Here is a 20,489-nt window from a genome sequence, read left to right on the forward strand (position 1 = left end):
GCCTCGCAGCGGGGTGCCGAGGTCCGCCGGTGGTGGAAGCGGCGGAGGGGAGAGAGGCCTGGCTGTGGCGCTGGGCCGCGGACACCCCGCCTGCAGGGCACGGGCAGGGCGGCCAGAGCTGCGTGAGCCGGGGCCGGGCAGGGCCGCGAGGCAGCCCCGGGGCAGCAGGCGGTTGGCGCGGAACCGGCGCGTGCACTCTTTGCCTTTGCCGCGGCTCTGCCCCCACGCCCCTCCACCGTCCCTGCCGCCCCCTCGGGCAGCCCCAAAGCCAGAGCCCGCTGCGGGCGCTCCCTGGCTCACCCTCACCGCCAGCCTGGCGGGACCCCCCGTGCCCCTCTGCCGCGGTTATACCCCCCGCACCTGCTCCCCCGCGCCGCACACGGCTATCCGCACCGCGCCGTGCCGGCCCCACGCGGATCCGTCACCCCGAGCCCAGGGAAATGCGGACGGGCTCCCCAGCAGCACCGTGGCCGCCCACCACCCTCCCGCTGCATACCTGGGCCAGGCCCGGCTCCACACCCGGGCCGCATGGCTCTGTGCCAGCGTCAACATCTAGGGACCCCCTGCAGCCCCCACCCCACGTGCAGGGACCCTGCACCCAGAGACCTTACAGGGTCCCAGGGGTCACCCAAGGGTGCCTTGTAGACACCCTCATAGAGTCCTCACTGCCCCTGAAGATCATACAGTGGCATGCTCTGGACACAGAGACGCTATAGGAACAGAGGCCTTGTGCAACCCAGCTCCCACCCACGAACCACATAGGGCCACTGCCGCAGACCCTACAGGGCTGCCAGCAGCACCCATGAACTTGGTACAGCCTCCCCGGTGCCGTGGTGCTCCACAGGACCCCGGGTGCTGGGGGCACAGCTGGGAGCGCTGGGCAGGGCCCCGGGTGCAGGCAGGGTGTGTGGGGTAGGCGTGGGGGGTTCTGGGTGTGCTGGAAGCTGGGCCGGCTGCTGGGCAGAGGCCAGGGTGTGCCTGGGGTGCCCCTGCCCTGGCCAAGCACTGCTCACCCTGAGGGGGCTCTGCAGGGTCTTGTCAGGACACTGGCTGGAACCTGTGTCCCACAGCAAACCTTGGCCCATGTTCCCATCACCCCGTGGCCTCCCACAGCCCAGGCCCCCCGCTGCTCTGGCTGTGGTCCCCCCCCCAGCCAATGCTGGCTGCCCGCAGCCCATCGTAGCCTCCTCCCCTTGGTGCTGCATCCAAGCTGGGGGTCCCCCATCCCACCACACCAATGGGGCAACACCTATCTACAAAGGGGGGGTGACCCAGGGATGCTGGGGGGTCCCCACCCCACGTTCACATGATGTCATCCAAGAGGTTGGGGCTGGCCACCCAGTCAAGAGTGCGGGGCTCGGAGGCTGCCATGATCATGCACATGAACTGTTTGCCCGTCCTCTTGTCGATGGGGTAGATGGTGGTGGGGGTGAAGCGCTTGTTGCTCTCCACGAAGTCGCAGAGCTTCTCATAGACAGCAGGGAACTCGTGCCGCAGGAAGACACCGCGGATACGCAGCTCCCGCTGGATGTTGATGAAGCACACCTCTCGCGCCTTGCGGCCCTCCTCCCCTTCCTTGTCGATGTCTGCTGTGCCGGGCGGGGGCGTCAGGATCAACGTCTCCATGTCCCGCTCCTTCTTCAGGATCTTCTTCTCGGGGCTGGAGGAGGCTAAGGCCACCTTGGCATATTTCCTGACCGTCGGCACCTGCATCTTCGGCGATGGCCTCTCCGGCACTTTTTGGGTGACAGCCACGGTTACATTCAGGAGGAAACATTCGTCAGGGTCATACTGATTGCCAGTCTCCCTCAGCTCCCGGGCATACTCCCCCAGGTTGTCCGAGTAGCTCTCCAGCTCCCGCAGGGACAGGTAGGTGGGGGACATCAGCAGGCTCTCTAGCCCAAACTGGAGGAAGTTCTCAGCCGAGCCAGCGTTGGGGAAGCCCAGGAAGAGGACGCCGCGGCCACGGGAGAGGTAGCCCACCTTGGCGATGCGCGAGAAGGCCTTGTGTACCTCAGCATTCTCCCGGCAGAACTGCAGGACGTGACGGCAGACACTGCCCACGCGCCCATAGACACAGCTCTCCTTGTGCGTGTCCCAGTCCTCACGGCGGCAGTGCCGGGAGCAGTAGTAGGTGTAGCAGCTGTGGCACGACTTGAAGTAGAGGCAAGCGTTGAACATGGTCTCCGTCCGCCGGCACTTGGCGTTGGAGCACATCATCATGTCGTCCTCCTCTGCGCTCAGGTCGGGCGAGCAGTTCTCTGGCGACTTCTCAAAGGGGCCGACAGACAGCGGGGCAGGTGGGGGGCGTGGGGCGCTGGCACGGGAGCTAGGACCTGGCTGCTCCTTCGTGGGTCGGGGCCCCTCGGGCACGCTGGGAGGGACCCTCCTGCCCTCACCCCGCTGGGGGGGCCCTGGGGCACTGCTGCTCAGGAGCTGCTTGAGCTGCTCAGCGAGGCTGTCCCTGTCCCCGGCGCGGTGGCCTGGCGCTGGCTTGTAGTCAATGACGAGGTCAGTGATGAGTTCATCCAGCTGCTCCAGACTGCGCTGGCGCCCTGAGCTGCTCTCCCTGGGGACGGGCTGTGGGGTGCAGGGCACAGCGTAGGGACCGCGCTCCCGCCCCGCGTCCAGCACGTCCCAGCTGGCCGAGCGCTTCTCACTCCTGCCCAGCCCGTCGGCACGGATGTCGTTGTCAGTGATGGTGATCTCCGGCGTGACATACCAGGAGCGGCCTGGGGGACCGCGGCCACCATCGGTGTGCACCCTCTCCAGAATGGAGCTCTCCGAGAGGGACAGAGCAGCATAGCGCTTGGGTGAGCTTGACAGGTTGATCACCACTGGCTGCCGGCGCTCCTCGGGGGATAAGGCACGGTGCTGCTCCTGGGCGAGCAGGTTCTCATAGCTGCGTCCGCGCTGCAGGACCTCCTCCCTGCGCGCCGCTGGTGCCAGGATGTTATCCCAAGATTTGGAGTAGTGCTGGCTCTCCCGGCCCAGCCGCGGCGGGGTTATGCCATAGCTGGCATGCCAGGAGGAGAGCATGGCCTCGCGCCCGGCCGGCTGCGGGGTGAAGCGGGACACCTGCAAGGTCTGGTAGGGCAGCGCACCCCGCTCGGGGCAGTACCAGTCGCTGAAGTGCAAGGGCTGGGCACTGCGGGGCGGGGGGCACGTCCGTGACAGTACCTCCCGCTCCCGGTACTTCCCGTAGTCCTCAGCATAGAAGACCCGGGCAGAGGAGCCAAGGGCTGGGTATGTCCGGGTGTCCTCAGTGTACAGAGTTTTGACAGGGGTGCTGCGGGGGGCATAAAAGCGGGGCTCGTCCCCGTAGAAGGCGCGGGCAGGCGCCTCCTGCACCGGGTAGCCCCGTGCCTCCTCCACGTACAACGTCCGGGGTGGCACTGTGTGGATGGCGGCTTTGGCTGGGTCCTCGGCGTAAAAGTGCTGGGGGATGCTGTGGCGGCCAGGGTAGGGGTAGCTGGCATAGCCAGAGCTCCGGAGGGGCATGGCGGGGCTGGGGCACCGTGCTGGCTCCTCAGCGTAGAAGAACTTGGCAGGGACACCGGGGGCCGAGAAGGTCATGCAGCCCCTCTCAGGGTACTCCCTGTAGTCCCGCGAGGCCGGCACCGGCACTGTCTGGTACGCCAACGCCCGCGGGTCTGCCTCATAGTACTCGCCAGGGTAGGGCAGGAGCGGGGGATCCCCGCTGTAGGAGTCGCTGGGGGTGGGCGTGCGGGATGCAGATGCCTGCCTGCTCCCTGGCACTGCCAGGCTGCGGGCAGCCCCGGGCGCGCGGGGCCAGCGCGGCAGTTCCTGCCGGTTCTGAGCTGCCCGCAGGCTGCGTGCTGCATGCACCAGCACCGCCTCGTCTGGCTTGATGTCCACCCGGCACCTGACATGGGGGCTGGCACCCACCTTGGCGCCTGGCCCCTCCTCGAAGCAGTTGCTGCCGAGGCAGAGTGGGGAGATGCGGCTGACGCTGCTGCGCTGCGGCTGCAGCTTGATGGGGTGCACCTCGTTAGCCAGTGCCCGCAGGGGAACCTGGCTTTCGCGGCGTGGCGAGGGCTCGGGACGGGAGGGCTCCCGTGCCACCCGCAGCACCTCCCGCCCGCGCCGGGCTGGTGGTGGTGATGCCGAGACGGCAATGGGCACTGGGGTGAAGGTGGACTTCACCCGTGGTGCACTCTTTGAGCGGGCGCGTCGCTTTGGCTCACCCCTTGGTGGAGGGGCTCTGCTGGCGTAAGGGTCCGGCTTTGGTGGTGCCCGCCTGCCTGGCAGCCCTGGTGCAGGCTCAGGGGTGCCAGGACATGGGCAGGGGTTCTCCATGGCTGGGGTGGTGCCCAGCTGCTCGTCCAGCGACTCAAGGAAGTCAAAGCTCCTGCAATGGCGCTTGTTGAAGGGCTGCGGCTCGTGGGGCAGGGACGAGGACATGGAGGCATCACATTGTGCTAGGGGCTGGCAGACAATCGAATCCCCGGGGGCTGCAGTGGCCACCTTTATGTCTTGGTATACCGTAGACACCAGGATGTCAGGTGGGTCCGTTCGTGTCATCTTAAAAGCAACTCTTCTCCTGCCAGCTCCCCTTCAGACAGCCTCAGAGGAAGGCAGCCAGCCCTGCAAGAGAACAGATGAGGCGCCTAAATCCTGGCGGGCACCTCAGGGAGCCACAGTGGCACTGGATAAATCCACATAGCTCCTGCTCGGGGTGGGATTTCACCACCTCTTCAGAAATGGGGGTTCAGGGGTGTCCCAGCCTCCGCTGCTGCCGTTAGTAGTCGGGTTGCAGCTGGGGGAAGAAGCTGGAAAAGGGCTCCAAATCCAGAATGCAATGAAAAGAGCAGATGGCAGGGCACCTAGAGGTGCACCAGGCACCACAGGGCAGCCAGGGAGGGGTGCCAGTCACCACGAGGAGAGGTGGCCACCGACTGCCATGCCCCTGTTCCTGGGGTACAGGACATGGGGACACTCTTGCAGCATCATGGGAAATGGCAGCTCTGAACAAGGCTGGGGAGACTCAACACCAGGGTTTTCTGTAGTGGAAGGGAAATGCATGCCCAGCCCTGCACTGTGAGCATCCGAGTGGCTGCGGGGTCTCCTGGGACCATGCTTGCCCGTGTCCTAGCACACGCTGCACCCAGTGCCAGTGTTGCGGGCAGCACAGGCAGGAGCGTCACCCAGGGATGGGTACCACAAGCACCCGCTGTGGCACCTGGGAAGCCTACGCAGCTCTGGGGCTCTGGGGGAGAAGGAGCCATAACCCCTCCCCACAGTGGCTGTACTGTGGCCCACAAACACCTCTGTAGGGTAGCAGCAGTCCCAGCTGCTTGCAGCCACATCACTCCCTGGGTCTCCTCTGGACCAGCACAGGCTGCGCTGGGGGCTGGCCGAGGGGTGCCATGGCCAGTGCCCCAACCCCCTGTGACACAAGTGGCTCCTCCATTGCTTCCTGCGGCTCCGAGCAGGACAGGCCAGGGACCTTCCACCATAACCCTGCACTGGAGGGGCTGTAGCGGCTCAGCACCTGCTACCTTTGTTCTCTCCTGTGTCTTGCAGCCAGAACACATCTTCTGCCCGGGCCACAGGCTGGAGAGCCAACAGGATTATGGCTGCGATGCCCATGGGACATGGGGTCTGGCACCCACTGTGCACCAGTGCCGTGCATCCCACCCACTCTGGGATGATGCTGCACAGGTGACTGGGGGATGGCAGAGCCCCGACCGTGCGGCTCCCCGGCCACATGCATGACACAGCTGTGTGTCAAGGTGGGGCACAAGCACGAGCCCCCCAGAGTGACCTGGGGAGCAGATGAGGCAGTTTGCCCGCAGGCCCTGGTGTGTTGTGGCACTGATCTTCACTCTCAGCCCATCGAGAGCCAGCTGCAGGTTGCCATCAGCACCAAGTGGACGTACAACCAGCTTTGCCCACAGCAGGTATACCTGGCTGGCTTTAATGCTCATCACTTTCTATGAAGGTTTGTTTTTTTGGCCACCTGGCCAAGGGGCCTGGCAGTATAGGTGGGTGTCAGCTGCTCCATGAAACCGTAAAGGTATGTGGCAAAGGCCAGTAAAAGGAATTTGGCTTTAAACAGCAGCAGAGGACCACAGGGAATGTGTTGCTGGGAGAAAAGGAACAGACTTTATTTGGCAAGAAGCAGTATCGGCTACGCGGAGATGGGGAGTGGACGCTTAGGCTCCCTCTCATAACCTGGGTAAAACCCTGTCTCGCCGTGAAGCTGGGGGGGGCACGGATGCCAGAGCTGGGGTGAAGCTGGAAGGCTGGGGTGTGTCTCTCCCCAGGGGGGGCTGTGGAGCCCAATGGCTGTGGAGAGCTTGATGCCAGGAGGACATGGGGATCCCAGTCCTCCAGGGCTCAGCATCAGCCCCGCTGCATTACACTTGGGAGCTGGGCCAGATCCAGGGCAGCACCCCACACCGTGGCAGTGCCGACAGTGGCATTCAGAAGCCCATCCCTGTGGTGTCGGGGCGGCTGGCAGGCAGGGAACCACAGCCCAGGGTCCTACCTGGTCCAGCGGCAGCAGGGATGTGGTGGGTGGACTGGGCTGGCCGAGGGCTCCGCCACGGCTCCATCCCAACACTGCAAAATAACAGAGACACATGAGGGTCCCAGGAAACCCCTGGCCATGGTGGCAGGGCAGCTGCTGGGACCACGGAGCACCCTGGGGGGACATCAAGCACCCTGAGAGACCCCCTGCAGCTGTAGTCCTGATGAGCCAAACTGAACTGTAGCCCAGCAAGGCCACTGTGTGCACCCCTATGCCCTGTGGACATGGGCACTGCATCCCACGGGCACTGGCACATCCCCTCACCCACCCCGGCAGCACCTCGCTGCCTGCGGAGCCACACGAGGCCATGGCGGCAGGGGAACCCGGGGACAGCATGGTGCTGACATCCCCAGCGCTGCCCGGGGTTGCCATGGTTTCTCCAAATTATTCCTCCTCTGCGAGGACATTGTGGGTGTGTGGGGAGGCTGCTGGGGAGGCGGTGCTGCAGGGGGTCGGTGGGGAGCTGGGACTTTGCGGCACCGCAGGGAGAGCAGAGCACCCACAAAGCCGTGGGCATCCTCTGCCCATCAGGAGGGCAGAGCCGGGACAGCCCCGCCAACACTGCCAATGCTGCCGTGCTCCCACACCCCATGTGTCCCCAACATTGAGTCCCCTCTCGAATCCCCTCTGCTATCTTACCCCCTGGTAGGCACACACCGGCTGCCCTGCTTCACCCCCAGCCCTGCCCGTTCTCAGCGGGCAGCGGTCTACCTGCCCAGGGTCTCCACTCTGTCACCCTGGGGATGCTGACACTAGCTGGCAGCGCGCTCAGGGCTGCTGATGCCCACGGAGCTCTCTGCATGGGAGCCACCCCCCAGGGGCACATAGCCCCCGGGGACACAGCCAGCCCTGTGCCCACATCCCCACCCCAGGAAGAACCCAGGCAGTTTGTTGCAGAGCTCCCCATGCCCCCATTGCTGAGCAGGACACACGGACACCTCTGCTCAGCACGTCCCCGGCACAGCAGCTCCCCTCCAGCACACCTACGGTGTTGCTCAGGGGCACCCAGCGGGACACCCTGTGCCAGCCCACAGGACCACGCCATGGCTCAACCTGGCACCACTGCAGAGCTGGTGCCACCCACATGCTTCCGCCCCACTCAGCACCCAGCCATGCACCCGCCACTGCCCATGGGGCTCTGCCTACAGCCAGGGGCTGCCCTCACTCCCAGGCCAGCCCCCACACCGCCTGCATGCTGCTCCGGACGTGCCACACGTGAGAACCCAGCTTCTGGCAGCTCCAGCCTGCAGGAGCAGCGCAAGGGTGCTGGGAGCCAGGAGTGACCCTGGGCTGTTGGGGGGGCCCACGGGAGGCTGCCAGGAACTGAGTCACTGCCTACATGTGGCATGTGCAGTCTGTCCAGTGGGGCTGTGCAGTGCCCTGCCAGTGCACACTGTGCTGCCTGGGCACTGCAGCACCCTGCCTGTGTGCTGCCCACCCACTGCCTGCCCCATGCCCACAGTGAGGGTGCTGCCTGCCTGCTCTGCACTGAACATTCTGCCAGGACACTCCCTGCAGCCTACCCCCACGCTGCCTGCGTGTTGCCAGTGTGCCGTACGCTGCCAGCATGCTTCCCTCACACTGCCTGTGCACTGCCCGCAGCACACTGCCAGGGCACTGCCCCACACACCGGCAGCCTGCTGTCCCCACGCTGCCTGTGCAGTGCCCCAAGCTGCCTGCACACACCGCCCTGCCAGTGCGCCACAGCCTGCACATGCTGCAGGGAGCACTGCCCGGGCACTGCCAGCTTGATGCCTGCCCCATGCACACAGCAAGGGCACTGCCTGCATGCAGCACTGAGCATGCTACCAGGGCACTGCTCCACGCATGCTGCCCACACACTGCTGCACACCCTGCTCGCACGCTGCCTGCACAGGTCCCGCTGACCAGACAGGCAGTGCGCTGCCTGCCTGCATGCTGCATGGGCGCACTGCACCGGGTACGCTGCCAGCACACTGCCTACACATGCAGTTGAGCATGTTGCCAGTGCACCACCCCGCAGGCAGCCCAAGCGCGCTGCCAGCACACGCAGCGCTGCACTGAGCTCACTGCCAGCACCCTGGCAGCACCCACACTGCCCTGAGCACACCAGCGGTGCCTGCGTCTGGAAACGCGGCCAGGGCAGCATCTCACGTGCACTGTGACCGCTCTGCTCATGCAGATACCCTGGAGGTACCACCAGCGCACTGCCATGGGTGCGGTGCCCATGCAGGCTGTGCTGCCGTGGGCATTGCCAGCCCACAGCCCCACTGCGCACAGGCCTGTGGCTCCGTGTGCCAGCCGGGAGGGTGCCGATGGCCGACACTGCCCGGGCACACACTGCCCGGGCACTGCCCGCACAGAGAGCTGGCACGTGGTGCTGCCCCGCAGTGAAGGAACCCACTGCCCCCGGTCCCAGCCCCCTGTATGTGGCAAATAGACACTTCCCGCCTCTGTGCCACCCCCAGGGCACCCCCCAACACACAGCGCCCTGTGCCCCTGTGGCATTGTTCCTCCACACATACCCTGTGGCCCCCCAGCACTGACTCCCACAGCCCTGTGCCCCTTCCCATGCCTCCCAGCCTGTGTGCCCCGGCAACCCCCTCATCCCCCCAGCCCCTGCCCTGAAACTCCCCAGGCTTCCTGCACGCATGGCTGCATGGCCACAGCCACCCTGGGTACCCCAACACCCCCTGCCCTTCCTGCACCCCTGGAGGGGCTCATCCTGCCAGGGAGAGCCGCACCCGCAGCCCAGGAGGGTACCCCCGGTGCTGGCATCCAGAGGAGGGGTGAGCAGCACCCCAGGGACTGCAAGGGATGCTCCGACCCCAGCCAGCCCCCGGTGCCCCCCGTTCCCCTCTCCGCCGGCCAGGCCCCGGCACCCCACCCTGGAGGGGCATCCGCAAACGGGCAGGGCCGGAAGGCTGGGGGCACCCCCGGGCCCGGGGGACCCCGCGTGGGTTTGCAATGCCCGGGCCCGAGTTGGGGGTGCGTGGGGCGGCCCCCGGGAAGGCAGCTGGGGGCAGCGGGGCTGTCCCGTGCGCTGCTGCCGCCGCGCCCCGCAGATCCCAGGGCGGTGGCTCCGGCCATCCCCGCGCTGCGCACCGGCACCGGGCGGCACCGGGTGACAGCGGGCGGCACCGGGCCCGCTGGGCCGCGCAGGGCGCTGAGCCCGCCCAGGGGCCAGCATCGCCGGGAAACGGCCCGGACACTGCGGCGGGATAGGGTGGGAAAGAGATGGGATGGGGCTGAGGATGAGGATGGGGCTGAGGATGGGGGACACGGGGGGATGGAGTGAGATGGGTTGGGATGACTCGGCCCGGGGGCGCGGGATGGGGATAGCCCCGGGGGGCCTGGAGGGAGGGGATGGGGAGGGCACGGGGGGTGGGTGGGATGGGGAGGGGGTTATGGGGATGGGGGAGCATGGGGGCATGGGATGGCCCGGACGGGGTCCTCCGGGGGGATGGGTATGTGGAGCACGGGGGGATGAGGTGGGGTTCGGGGGGGGATGGGATGGGATGCGATGGTGAGGGAGGTCGGGGGGGGATGGCCCGGTCGGAGTCGCCCGGGAGTACGACAGGCCCCAGCCCCCTGCCCGGGCCCCCCTTACCTGCTCCGCGCCCGCCGCCCCGGCGGCCCCCCCGCCGCATCCCCGCCGTCGCCGCCGCGCTAGGCTCGGGCTGCCGCCGCCCCTGTGGCCGTGGCCATGGCCCGGTTCGGCTTGGCCCGACGCTCCGCCACGGCCGCCCGGCTCCGCCGCCGCTTGTTTTCCCATAAATACGGCAGGCGGAGTTACCGGCCGGGGCCGGCACCGGGAGCCACCCACCGGCGCCGCCCCCGGCTCCGGTCCCTGTGACCGGTCCCCATCACCGGTCACCGGTCCAGCTCTTCTCGGCTCCGTCCCCACTCCACGGCAGCATCCCCCGCCCACTGCGGGACCCCCGGGCAGGGTCCGGGGAACCTCCGGCGCCCCCGTGCTCCTCTCCTGGTGCCATCCCTCGCGGGGTGTCCCCCCGCACCCCGGGTGTGGGCAACCGCGGGATCCCCAGTGCCCCCGATGAGGCACCAGCGTCTCCTAGAGAGGTGCTGGGGGGTTCAGCCCCATGTCATGCGCCATGAACCCACCACCCCTGCAGGGAGTCGTGCCCTCGCAGGTGCCTGCCCTCATGCAGGCAGCCCCCCCAGTGCCGGCAGCCCCCCCAGTGCCAGCAGCTCCCTGGGCCCATCCCTGCCAGCGCCACGTCCCGCCTGACCTTGGCACATCACTGTGGCCCTGCCTGGCTGTGGCCAACTGGGCAACGAAATCCCCTGTTAAGCTCCTCCATTGAGTGGCCTGGTTTCCCCAAGGCTGGGGCTGTCTCTGCCTGTGGTGGCCGGAGCCCCGCAGGGGGGATGCAGTGATGCATCGGGCGATGTGCCAAGATGGGCAAAGGCAGCATTCGACACCTCTCAGCACGCAATGGCCCCAACGCTGAAGCTCTGCCTCAGTTTCCCCATCTCCCACCTGCTTGAGCCAGCCTCCGCTGCCCACGGCCCTGGCACCCCTGGTGCAGCCAAGGGTCCCGGCACCTGTGGGTGCCCTGGCAAGGGGCCTTGGCACCAGGGTCCTGCCAGAAGCTCACGCCACTCCAGGCCCAGAGCTGAGGTCTGCCGCCCCCCATGTGTCTCTGCACAGTAGGTGCATACTGGGATTTTCTTGATTTCAAAATCTTCCATAGCCAAGACCCTCCCCTCCCTCCACTGTGGTGCTGGGAGCATCCTCCTGCAGACCTGTGTCTGCACCGGGCAGAGGAGCGCTGGGGTGAGCTGGTCTGCAGCACACTGGTGTTGCCATGACTCCTGAAGGAACGCAGCCTGGGCTGATGCATTTTGCCCTGTGCTCCCAGGGATGCTGTGGGCACGGCTGAGCCCACTGAGGCCAGCAGCACGCGCCCTGCCTGGGACTGGGCTGAGCCCCAGGAACTTATTGACGGCTAAGCAGGGTAAAACAGCTGGGCGGGGGGAGCTGGGTCAGCTCATCCCTGCTGCACAGACAGGGCCAAGTGGCCCCCTGGGGCCCTGAAGCCACGCTCAGCCAGGCCACACCATCTCCCCCAGCACTTCCATTTTCCTCTCTGCAGGATGCAGTGCTCCGGCTGCCGGTTCAGCCGCTCCCGCTGCCCCTGGCTTCCTGCCCCCGCGGCCCCCACCGTGCCACTCCATCTGCTCCCCACCTCCTGCTGGTCTTATGCCAGCCAGCCCTGTGCCGGAGCTGAGCACTGGCAAGGCTTGTGACGTGGTCGCTGATGCACGTGGGAGCACGGTTCAGGCCAGCTCGCTGCCCAGGGGGTGCCAGGGTTTAGCATCACCCATGGGTGCCATCACCAAAATGATGTAGGAGCCCAAATCCTATGGGAATGCATACAGTCCCAGCATGGAGGATGCTGCTGCCAGGCTGGCACAGAGATGCCTGCCCTGAGGGCTTCTCCCACTGTGCCACCCTCTGTCCACGCAGCTGTGGCCCTGGGTGACACCTGCATAGATCGAGGTCACCTCTCCAGAGCTCTGTGCTTTGCAACAAGACACGGGGCCTCGGCTGCCTGAGGGCAGGGGATCAGCGGGCTGGACCATGTCCCCCAAAGCCTGTGGCAAGGGGTGGTAGGACCATCTGCTCCCCACTGTGTGGCTTCTATTTTAGGCTAGAAAGTGCCGAGGGATCCAGCCGGACCATAGGCACGTCTCTGTGCCACTGGAGATGGCAGCACCATGGCATGTGCTGAGGTCACTGGGGCTGTGGACACCTCCTCCTCCTCCTCCTTGAGCCGGGGATAGCCTGGGGGAGAGGAGAAGAGGAAGATCCCACAGGAGGAGGGAACTGAAGGCTGTGGCCATGTTGGCTGTTCAAGGCTCACTGGGAGGTGGGCAGAGGGGCTCTGGCAGTGGCTGATGCCTTCCCCTGAGCACCGGGACATGCTGCTGCTTTGAGCTGTGACACCTCTGGGCACCCACTCTGGGGCGTCTGGTGCGGGGGTTCCCCTGCAGCCCCATGGGTACCAAGAAGCCCTGGGGTGGCCCTCAGCCAGGGGTGGGGGGCTGCCCCCTGGCCTTGTGCCTGCTGCCCTCAGGGGTGGCAGCCCCTCAGATGGAGGAGACCCCTTTGGCGCAGTCCCCAGCAACAGCCCCACGTGTGCATCAGGGCTCTGCAGGGAAGGATGGGACTGTCCCCTACCCCTGCGCAGAGGACGGTGGTGTTGGGTCCTCGCCATGGCTGTGCAGGTCCAGGCTTGTCCCTAGCCGAGCTGCCAGGAGCCCCTGCCCTGCTTCTGGGGACATGTGAGCAGCCAGAGGGATGACACGAGCCAGTGCTTGTTCCCACAGCCCTTCAACAAAAAGGCCAGCCTGGCATCTGTCTGCAGGCAGGAGTGGCTTCTGTCCCCATGTCTGGGGTGCGTGGCCCACCTGCCCTGCCATGGCTCCCCACCAGGGCCAGGAGCAGCCAGGCTGGGCTCGTGCGGGGGCAAACCCCTTCTTCTGTCAGGCTGGGCTGGTGCTGGGTCCTCCCCCAAGCCCCACAGGGAGCAGAGCCAAGATGTGTGCTGCATCCCCATGGCTCAGTTTCACCACCAGCAGCACGCTCCTGTGCTCCTGCCGTGGTCTGTGCTGATAGCAGCTGGGAGAGGCCCCCGCCCCCTGCCACACAGGTCACGGTAGCTATAGCTGTTCACACTAGTCATCCACTGACTGCCAGCACCCGTGGTGCTGCAGCATGCCCTGGCTCTGCCAGGGAGGACAGGGTGGGCAGCAGAGGCTGGAGCTGAGGGCTTGGTTTGTGCATCTCCCTGTCACCATGTGCAGCGTGTCCCCGATCACTGTGTCTGTGTGTAACAGGCTCAGCTCTGCCATGCCCTGGCCAAGGGGGAAACTGAGGCACAGATGGACAATGTGCCCACAGGTTACACTGGGGATCCGTGGTGATGCTGGGCACTTGGCCCAGCAGGAGAGACCTCGGCCTGGGGAGGACATGGGGGCTCACATCACTGGTCCTCCCTGAGGACCAGTCCACCAAGGCCACACAGAGCTGGGAATGCAGGGCCAGAGGATGATGCAGACAGGCAGCGCCTGTGGGCCACCCACCACCCCTGTCCTGAAAGGCCACCTGTCATGCCATGGCTGCAGTGGAGCTGGATACCTCCTTGATGCTGCCCTGCCGGTCCAGGTGCCAAGGTCATCAAGAGCCCAGCTCTGTCCCCAGCCCTCCTGCGCATCATCACCCGTGCTTCCCTCTGACCAGCACGTTCCTGCAGGTGCCAGGGAGTTGCTGCGGGATGAGCTGGCAGAGCCAGCCTTGGTGCTGAATGGCAGGAAAATGGAAAAAAACCCAAAGGTTTCGGGGCTTGCTGGGTTCACTAGCTGCCTGCCCAGCCTGAAGCCTTGCTCTCTCCCCACTTGCTCGTGAGATTCAATACCCACCTGGCTCAGGTTATCGGATCTCCTGAGCATCAGCCCCCTGAGCCCCTTGGTGCAGCTCACAGCAGGAAGGGGCCACCAAAGCAGGGTCCCCACACGTGACCCCTGGGAACGCTGACCCGCTTGCTCATCCTGATGGACTGGGCAGCCAGGCCAGTGCTGGTCACACGCCTGACGTGCTCAGTGGGACATGAGCGTCTGGCAGATGCCGAGCAGCCAGCAGGTCCTGAAAATGCCCAGCTTTGGGAGAGGGGGGCCAAGCCATCCTCCCACAGGGTGCCCTTGCCAGTCCAGGTCACAGGGCAGTCTAATCCCACCCCGTGGGTGCTTGAGGCTGTCCAGGGCAGTGGGTGTGCGATGTGGCAGATCCCTGCCAGCAGCCTGGGATGTGCTTCTGCCTGGCACAGAGATTTCCATGTCAGTTTTGTTGGTGAAGGGCTAGGTAGCCCCAACAGCACTGCACAGAGCTGAGAGGGAGGCGAGCAGCACCTGCGCAGGTTGGGCAGCTCAGCATGGCGACTGTGATGGGAAGCGACAGCATGGCACAGGCAGCCACCAACCTGTCCTCAGGGCCCCCTGTGAGATAGAGCCCAGCGTCAGGGCGATTGCACCCGTGGGGTGATGGCTCGGCAAGAAACGGGGCCAGGGCATGACTCAAGTCGAGTGTGAGCAGCTCTGGTGAGGCAGGCTAGGAGATGGCTTCTGGGTCTCACTTGGCTTCCCGAACACAGCAGAAACATCCGCACAAACCCAAGGTGCAGGCTAAGGGAGCGGGCTGGCGCTCTGTACTGAGCATTGAGAGGCGATGCAGGATCCGGGGTGTGGCACCTGTGGCCCGTGATGCTGTGGGAGGGGAGATGGGCAGGGGCCGACCAGGCTGGGTGGGCAGGGGTTGGCTGCAAGCCCCTGGGCTCAGCGTGTTGCTGGGTCACTCCCGATGAGTGCTGCAGCCACAAATGCAGTGTTTAACCAGGGTGAGGGCTCCAGCACTGGGGGAATGGTGTGGGGCACCCCAAAACGTTATGAGGGGCTGTGGCACCTACCTATGGCCACCCTATGGGAAATGGGGGTGATGAGCACCCAGTGCCCCACAGTGCCCCCAGGGGCCCTGGGAAAGCCCACCTGGGGACCTACGTGCAACATGGATGTCACCGGGAAGGTGTTGGGGATGTTGCACAATGCCCCACTCCTTCCCACGCTGCTGAATCTACAGCAAGGATTAATATTTGATACTTTCCCTTCACCCTGGGCTCACCATTCCCTGGTTGCCATCCTCACTGCATGGGCAGCCAAGGCATGTGGTGCACTGCAGCCTGTTGGGGAACAGAGCATCCACTGCAGGGGCGGCCGAGTGGCCCTGGGGTGGCCGGAGCTGGGGGCTGACAGCCCTCACCCCCCTGCCCTGCCTGCAGGAAAGGGATGAGGTGGGGAGCAGCGCAGGCAGGCCTGAGGGCACAGGGCAGGACAGAGCAGGTAGGGCAGGACAGAGCAGGTAGGGCAGGACAGTGTCTGGCATGGGCAAGGGGAAGACCTCCCCCGCCCCCACCCCTAATGCAGGCAGCACCATGGCAAGCTGATGCGAATTCCCCCGTTTCCAAGGCAACATGGGGATCCCACAGCTGGGAGCGAGGCAGAAAGCCGGGATGAGATGGGATGCTGGCTGCTACCCTGCCTGCCTGCTCGCTCGCTCACCCCTCACACCTGCCTACTGGGCACCCCCCGGCTCCCATCTGGGGGTGATGCTCTCATTTTCCCTGAGCAAGGAGCAGCTGAGCTGGCTGGCATTAGTGTGATGCCCAGGCTGAGTGCAGGGGGGTCTCCCCTCCTTCCAGCTTCTCTCTTCCCCTTTCCCTTGCATAACCTCCCTTCCCCCAGCTCTGAAACAAGGGAGAAGCCAGGCCCTGCTGCCTGCTTCAGGAGCTCAGGAGGGAGCTGGAGCCTGCCCCGCAGCCCCCAACAGCTTTGGTGGCAGAAAGGGGCGAGCATGAAGTCTGTAAGGCAGCTGCTGGCTTTAGGGTCCCTGCCTATACAGAGGGTTGTAAACCCCACATTCCTGCCCACCTCCTTGGGAATGATGGGTCGGTCCCCAAAGGCCGGCAGGCAACGAGTCTTGAGCTCGAGCACAAGGCATCCACCTGCTGACCCACAGCAGTGCCACAGGCAAGAAGATGCCCCGCTTGGGGTGCCGTGCCAGCCATGGTGCCCACAAGGAAGGATCTCAGCGTTGCCCTGCCAGCGGGATGCAGCACCAGCACGTGGTGGGAGCTGTGCCTTGGCAGCCCAGGGAGAGCGGGCAGCACCAGCGCTGGGCAGGGCTGCCGGGCAGCACTCCAGCCTGCCCAAGCAATGCCACATGGCAGCATCATTCACTCATGATCCCCTGAAGCCGTCAGCCCCTGCACTGACACACAAACTGACCTCCTCGGTGCCAGGCTGACGACTCCAACACCAGGCAGTGTTGGAGGCAGAGAGCCAGGGCGGGAGCCCACCACCTCGTACCCTACCATGGAGCCATTTCCTGCCAATGGCACAAGAAGGGGTGTTTCTCCTAACAGCTCTGGGGAAAAGTCTGCTCTTTCCCAGCCTGCTGGCTCCTTCCTGCAGCCAGCCTGCAGACGCCAGCATGGTCTGTGTCTGCAGCTGCCACCAAGGCCAAACCTCAGGCACAGGCAGAGCTCCCCCATGCCGACACACACTGTCCTGGAGCAGGGAGAAGCAGAGGGAAGAGGGGAGACCGGCATCTCTCACGTGTCCCATGCCACTGGGGGGCACAGCACCCTCCTCCTCCCCTCATCTCATCTCTGCGGTGACAGCAAGCTACACCACTGCTTCCCCTGCTTGCTCCCGCTGTAAGGCAGAGCCTGCCAACAATTTGGCCATAACTAGGATTTTTATGGGTTCACAGGCTGGCTTGCTGCCCCACAGCAATATCCCACATACATCTCCGAGCAGAGTGTATGTGCATACAGGGAACACCTCCTGCTTTAACCTGGTTTCCTGCAGGCTGCCCCACATCTGAACCTGCAGCTTTAGCTGACTACGCCACATCTCACCTGGCCAAGGTCTGCCTGAGCCTACGGGACCCACAGGGTTCAGCCACAACAGCTCTCTGAAGGTGCCAGGGGATTATTTCCCTTTGCTCAGCAACTTCCCCGTGAAGTGGTTGGAAGATGAAGACTGGCTACTCACCATGAGCTGCTCTAGGGCCAGGAACATGTGTGACACATCTGAGATGCTGAAGGCTTGTTTTGGAAGCAAACCCACAAGTTAAAAAGGCTCAACCACTTGCCCTGGTGTCTTTAAGCAGCAGACTGAGCCAATGCTGGACTAATTATATGATGCCATGATTGAGACTATTGCTAGATTACAGAACTGGTGCTTAAGTCCATCCTACTGAGGGACTTCCCCAGAATCACTCATTGGTGAGCACAGGGGCATCCCAGAAGGACAAGCAAACACTACAGTCTCTCCAAGGTACAGGACCTTTGACTGCAGGGAAGTTGCAGACAGCACACCCATCTTGTCCCCAGCCCAGCCACCTGCCTGCCTGCTGCCCTCCCTTCAGCTCTGCCTGCCTGTCCTGTGCTGGGGCCTGTCGCAGCTCAGGTGTTTGGCTCCGCAGCACCTCCAGCAGCCGCCTCCTCCAAGAGCACCTGCAAGCTCCCACATTCACTTTGTGTTCTGCTAAAACCTGAGTTTCAATAACCTTTTCATGTTCGCTGCTAGAAGGAAGGAAGCAAATTTCCCACCCTGGGCCTCAGCAAGCCAGGGAAAAACTTGTTATGATGTTATGGGAGCAACAGAAACAGGGTGAAGCTGAATCCCTCAAAGGGCAGGATCCTTGCGCTCCTTGCATGTGGCCCTTGTCATAAATCATGGGGAATGATGAAGACCTGGTGCACTGGTGAGCCAGCTGCTAGCTGCAAGTCCTCAGCAGGATACAGCTGTGAAAAAGGCCAGCCCCACCACAGCGTGCAGCAGGAGATGTATTGTACCGGAATCATTAAGTACCAGCCCTGGCATGACCTCGTCTGGACTGGCACGGCCACAGGAAGATGAACTCAAAGGGGAGCTGGTGCCAGTGACGGCTGCTAGCAACAGCCAGGGGACAACCTGTTCAGCAGAACAAAAGCAGAGCAGGGATATGAGCCCCGTCCACACAGGGCTAGGAGCAGGGAGCAGTATTTAAACAACAGTGCTGGCAAAGGAACAAATAAGCATAAGCTGGCCAGGAATAAATCTGGGTGGCAATTATCAGACAGCTCACGAGCCTCAAGGCAGAAAACTGATGCACAGCTTCCCTCAGGGATCCTGGGAACTGAGCTGATTTAGGGGTGGTGGGAGCCACAAGGACCCATCAGTCTGTCCTTGTGCTGTTTTGACAAGGGGTGGGGGAAGCCATAGGTTAGGTATTAAGAGACATGGTCCTTTTAGCACTAGCCGTGCCATGCAGGGCTGGGGTACACAGCTCAGCAGCAGCGCTAAGCAGCTTGATTCTCTTGCAGGGATGAGTTTTGTGACATCCACCACAGATTAACGTGAGCGAGAGCTTTAAAAAGCAGGGACAGCCACCTGTGCTAAGGAGACCTGGGCCATCAGGAGAAAGATGCTGTGAACATGTTGCCTTTGCACAGGAGGAATCCTCGGGGAGAGGATGTACAAGCACGGAGGAGTCAGACAGCTCCAGGCCACGCAGATGCAGGTGAGCTGGAAGGTCTTGCTAAAATCATCTCCCAGCCGGGAGCCACAGGGATGCCAGCACACACTGTGAAGCCTGCAGAGATCAAAACATCAGTCTGCTCTCAGAGTATGACTTCACCCATGTCTTGTTGCAGCAGCTGCATCAAGTCACACACCAGGACCCACCAAGAGCGACAGAAGCTGCTAACTGTCACGCTGGATTGTCCCACTCCAGGGACGGGTACAGTGAGGAACACTCCCCAAAATAAACGCTGGGCGCACAGCTCTCATTCACGTCTTGGGTTAGCAGCACAGCCCCGGCTATCCCAGCCAGGATACTACACGTGCTGTCCACAAAGCAGGCACACAGACTCCTGCAGACTAGTCTCCTCCCCTCCTGGAGGGCTGCCAGACCAGCCTGATGCTCAAGCACACAGAGGCTGCTGTCGGGCAGCTCTTGTACCACACCCCACAGAGGCTTGGTCAGCAGCTGAGCGATCATGGCTGGGAAGACAGAGCAGGTGGGAACAGGGGACCTTAGAGTTACCTGTCACGACTTATCACGAACGCTGTGGCTTCAAGCTGGCGCAGTGGAAGCCAAGATGCAATCCTGTGGATCTCAACCAGCCGGCGGTGCGGAGGCAGGGGAGTGGGCAGTATGGCTTTCAGGTGTGTGCCTCCAGCAGCAGCCCCTGAGGACAGGGCTCCCCTTGCTGTGCTTGCGAACCAGGCCCAGCTGGCAGGCTACAAATGCAGTGATAAATTTGCACTTTTCCCTCCTGCCGCTCTAAACTGAGACCTTGTACAGCATGCAGCTCTGGTCAGCCTTAACTGCAAGAAAGTGCAGCTCCTCAGCCTCAAGCTCTTCTTTTTTTTTTTTGGATGACTGATAAACTCAAAAGCAAATATGCTGGTACCTCTAGAGATGCTCACAGGAACTATTTATATCTATGTGATCCTGTAGAAGCTTCCCCATAACAACAAGCACATACACAGATTTTTTATATTTAGCTTATTTGAAAGACTAGGCATGGGAGAGCCCAGCTCAGACAAGGCCTGTTTTTCTCCCCTCACTCAGGCTTGCTGGCACTGGATTACACCTCATGCTGTAGCTCTAACCAGCTCACCATTTCCTGAAAAAGGGAGAAGTCTTAAGTCTAAAAAACACCTTTTTGCTGCTATTCCCCTTCCATACTCCCGTTTCGCCCACAGGGTGGGATTTCTCTGGCCTTGCTGCCAAAGCCAAAACATGCCACGCACCCTCCTGGGGCTCTGGTGTAAATAAAGAGAGCTCCCGCATCTGCTTTTCTCTTTTACAATAGTATTTTGGAACACAACGACTCATCTTTGCTTGGTTTTGTCTCCGGTCCTCGTGCTGACAAGGAACACGAGCCACAGGGAGCATAAAGGCTCCTACAGTGGTCAAATCTACCCCAGGGGAAAGAAACTAATGCCAACATCAGTGTTTCCAGGGGACTAGGCACCCGTACGGCCTTCTGCTAACCAAGAGCTGCATTCGCAAGGAAGCAGAGCTGAACAAAACACCGTCTCCCCTACGCTGCGTGAAACAGCAGCTCTCTCGGGACAGACTTTAGTTTTGTAGAAAGAACTCATCGCTTTTATGTTCAACCCTTTTTTTTTTTGAATGATTTTTAATTTAGTGCTCTGTTCCATGTAAGAATGCAACAGCATAAGGAAGGGGCAGCGGGATGCCCTTCTGTGACACAGTCCTGGAGGGACACGCAACTCCCGAGCCCAGGCAGCCATGCTTGTGGTGAAGAAGAAGATGTGCAGAGGCAGTTGTACAACAGAGCTTTATAGTCAAGAA

At 63.2% G+C, this 20,489-nt stretch overlaps 1 protein-coding gene across 1 annotated transcript; it reads right to left on the reverse strand.

The window, feature by feature from the left end:
• Positions 1-386: 386 nt before the first annotated feature.
• AJM1 (apical junction component 1 homolog) lies at positions 387-10,302 on the reverse strand. The gene is made up of 3 exons (XM_075112063.1): positions 10,146-10,302; positions 6,515-6,588; positions 387-4,608 (listed from the first exon to the last, which is right to left on the reverse strand). Exon 3 carries the CDS (start codon positions 4,543-4,545, stop codon positions 1,303-1,305), a length of 3,243 nt encoding a protein of 1,080 aa, XP_074968164.1. The 5' UTR covers positions 4,546-4,608; positions 6,515-6,588; positions 10,146-10,302; the 3' UTR covers positions 387-1,302.
• Positions 10,303-20,489: the final 10,187 nt, after the last annotated feature.

Source organism: Phalacrocorax aristotelis, chromosome 17 (genome assembly GCF_949628215.1).
Source record: "Phalacrocorax aristotelis chromosome 17, bGulAri2.1, whole genome shotgun sequence".
In the NCBI taxonomy this organism is placed as follows: Eukaryota; Metazoa; Chordata; class Aves; order Suliformes; family Phalacrocoracidae; genus Phalacrocorax; species Phalacrocorax aristotelis.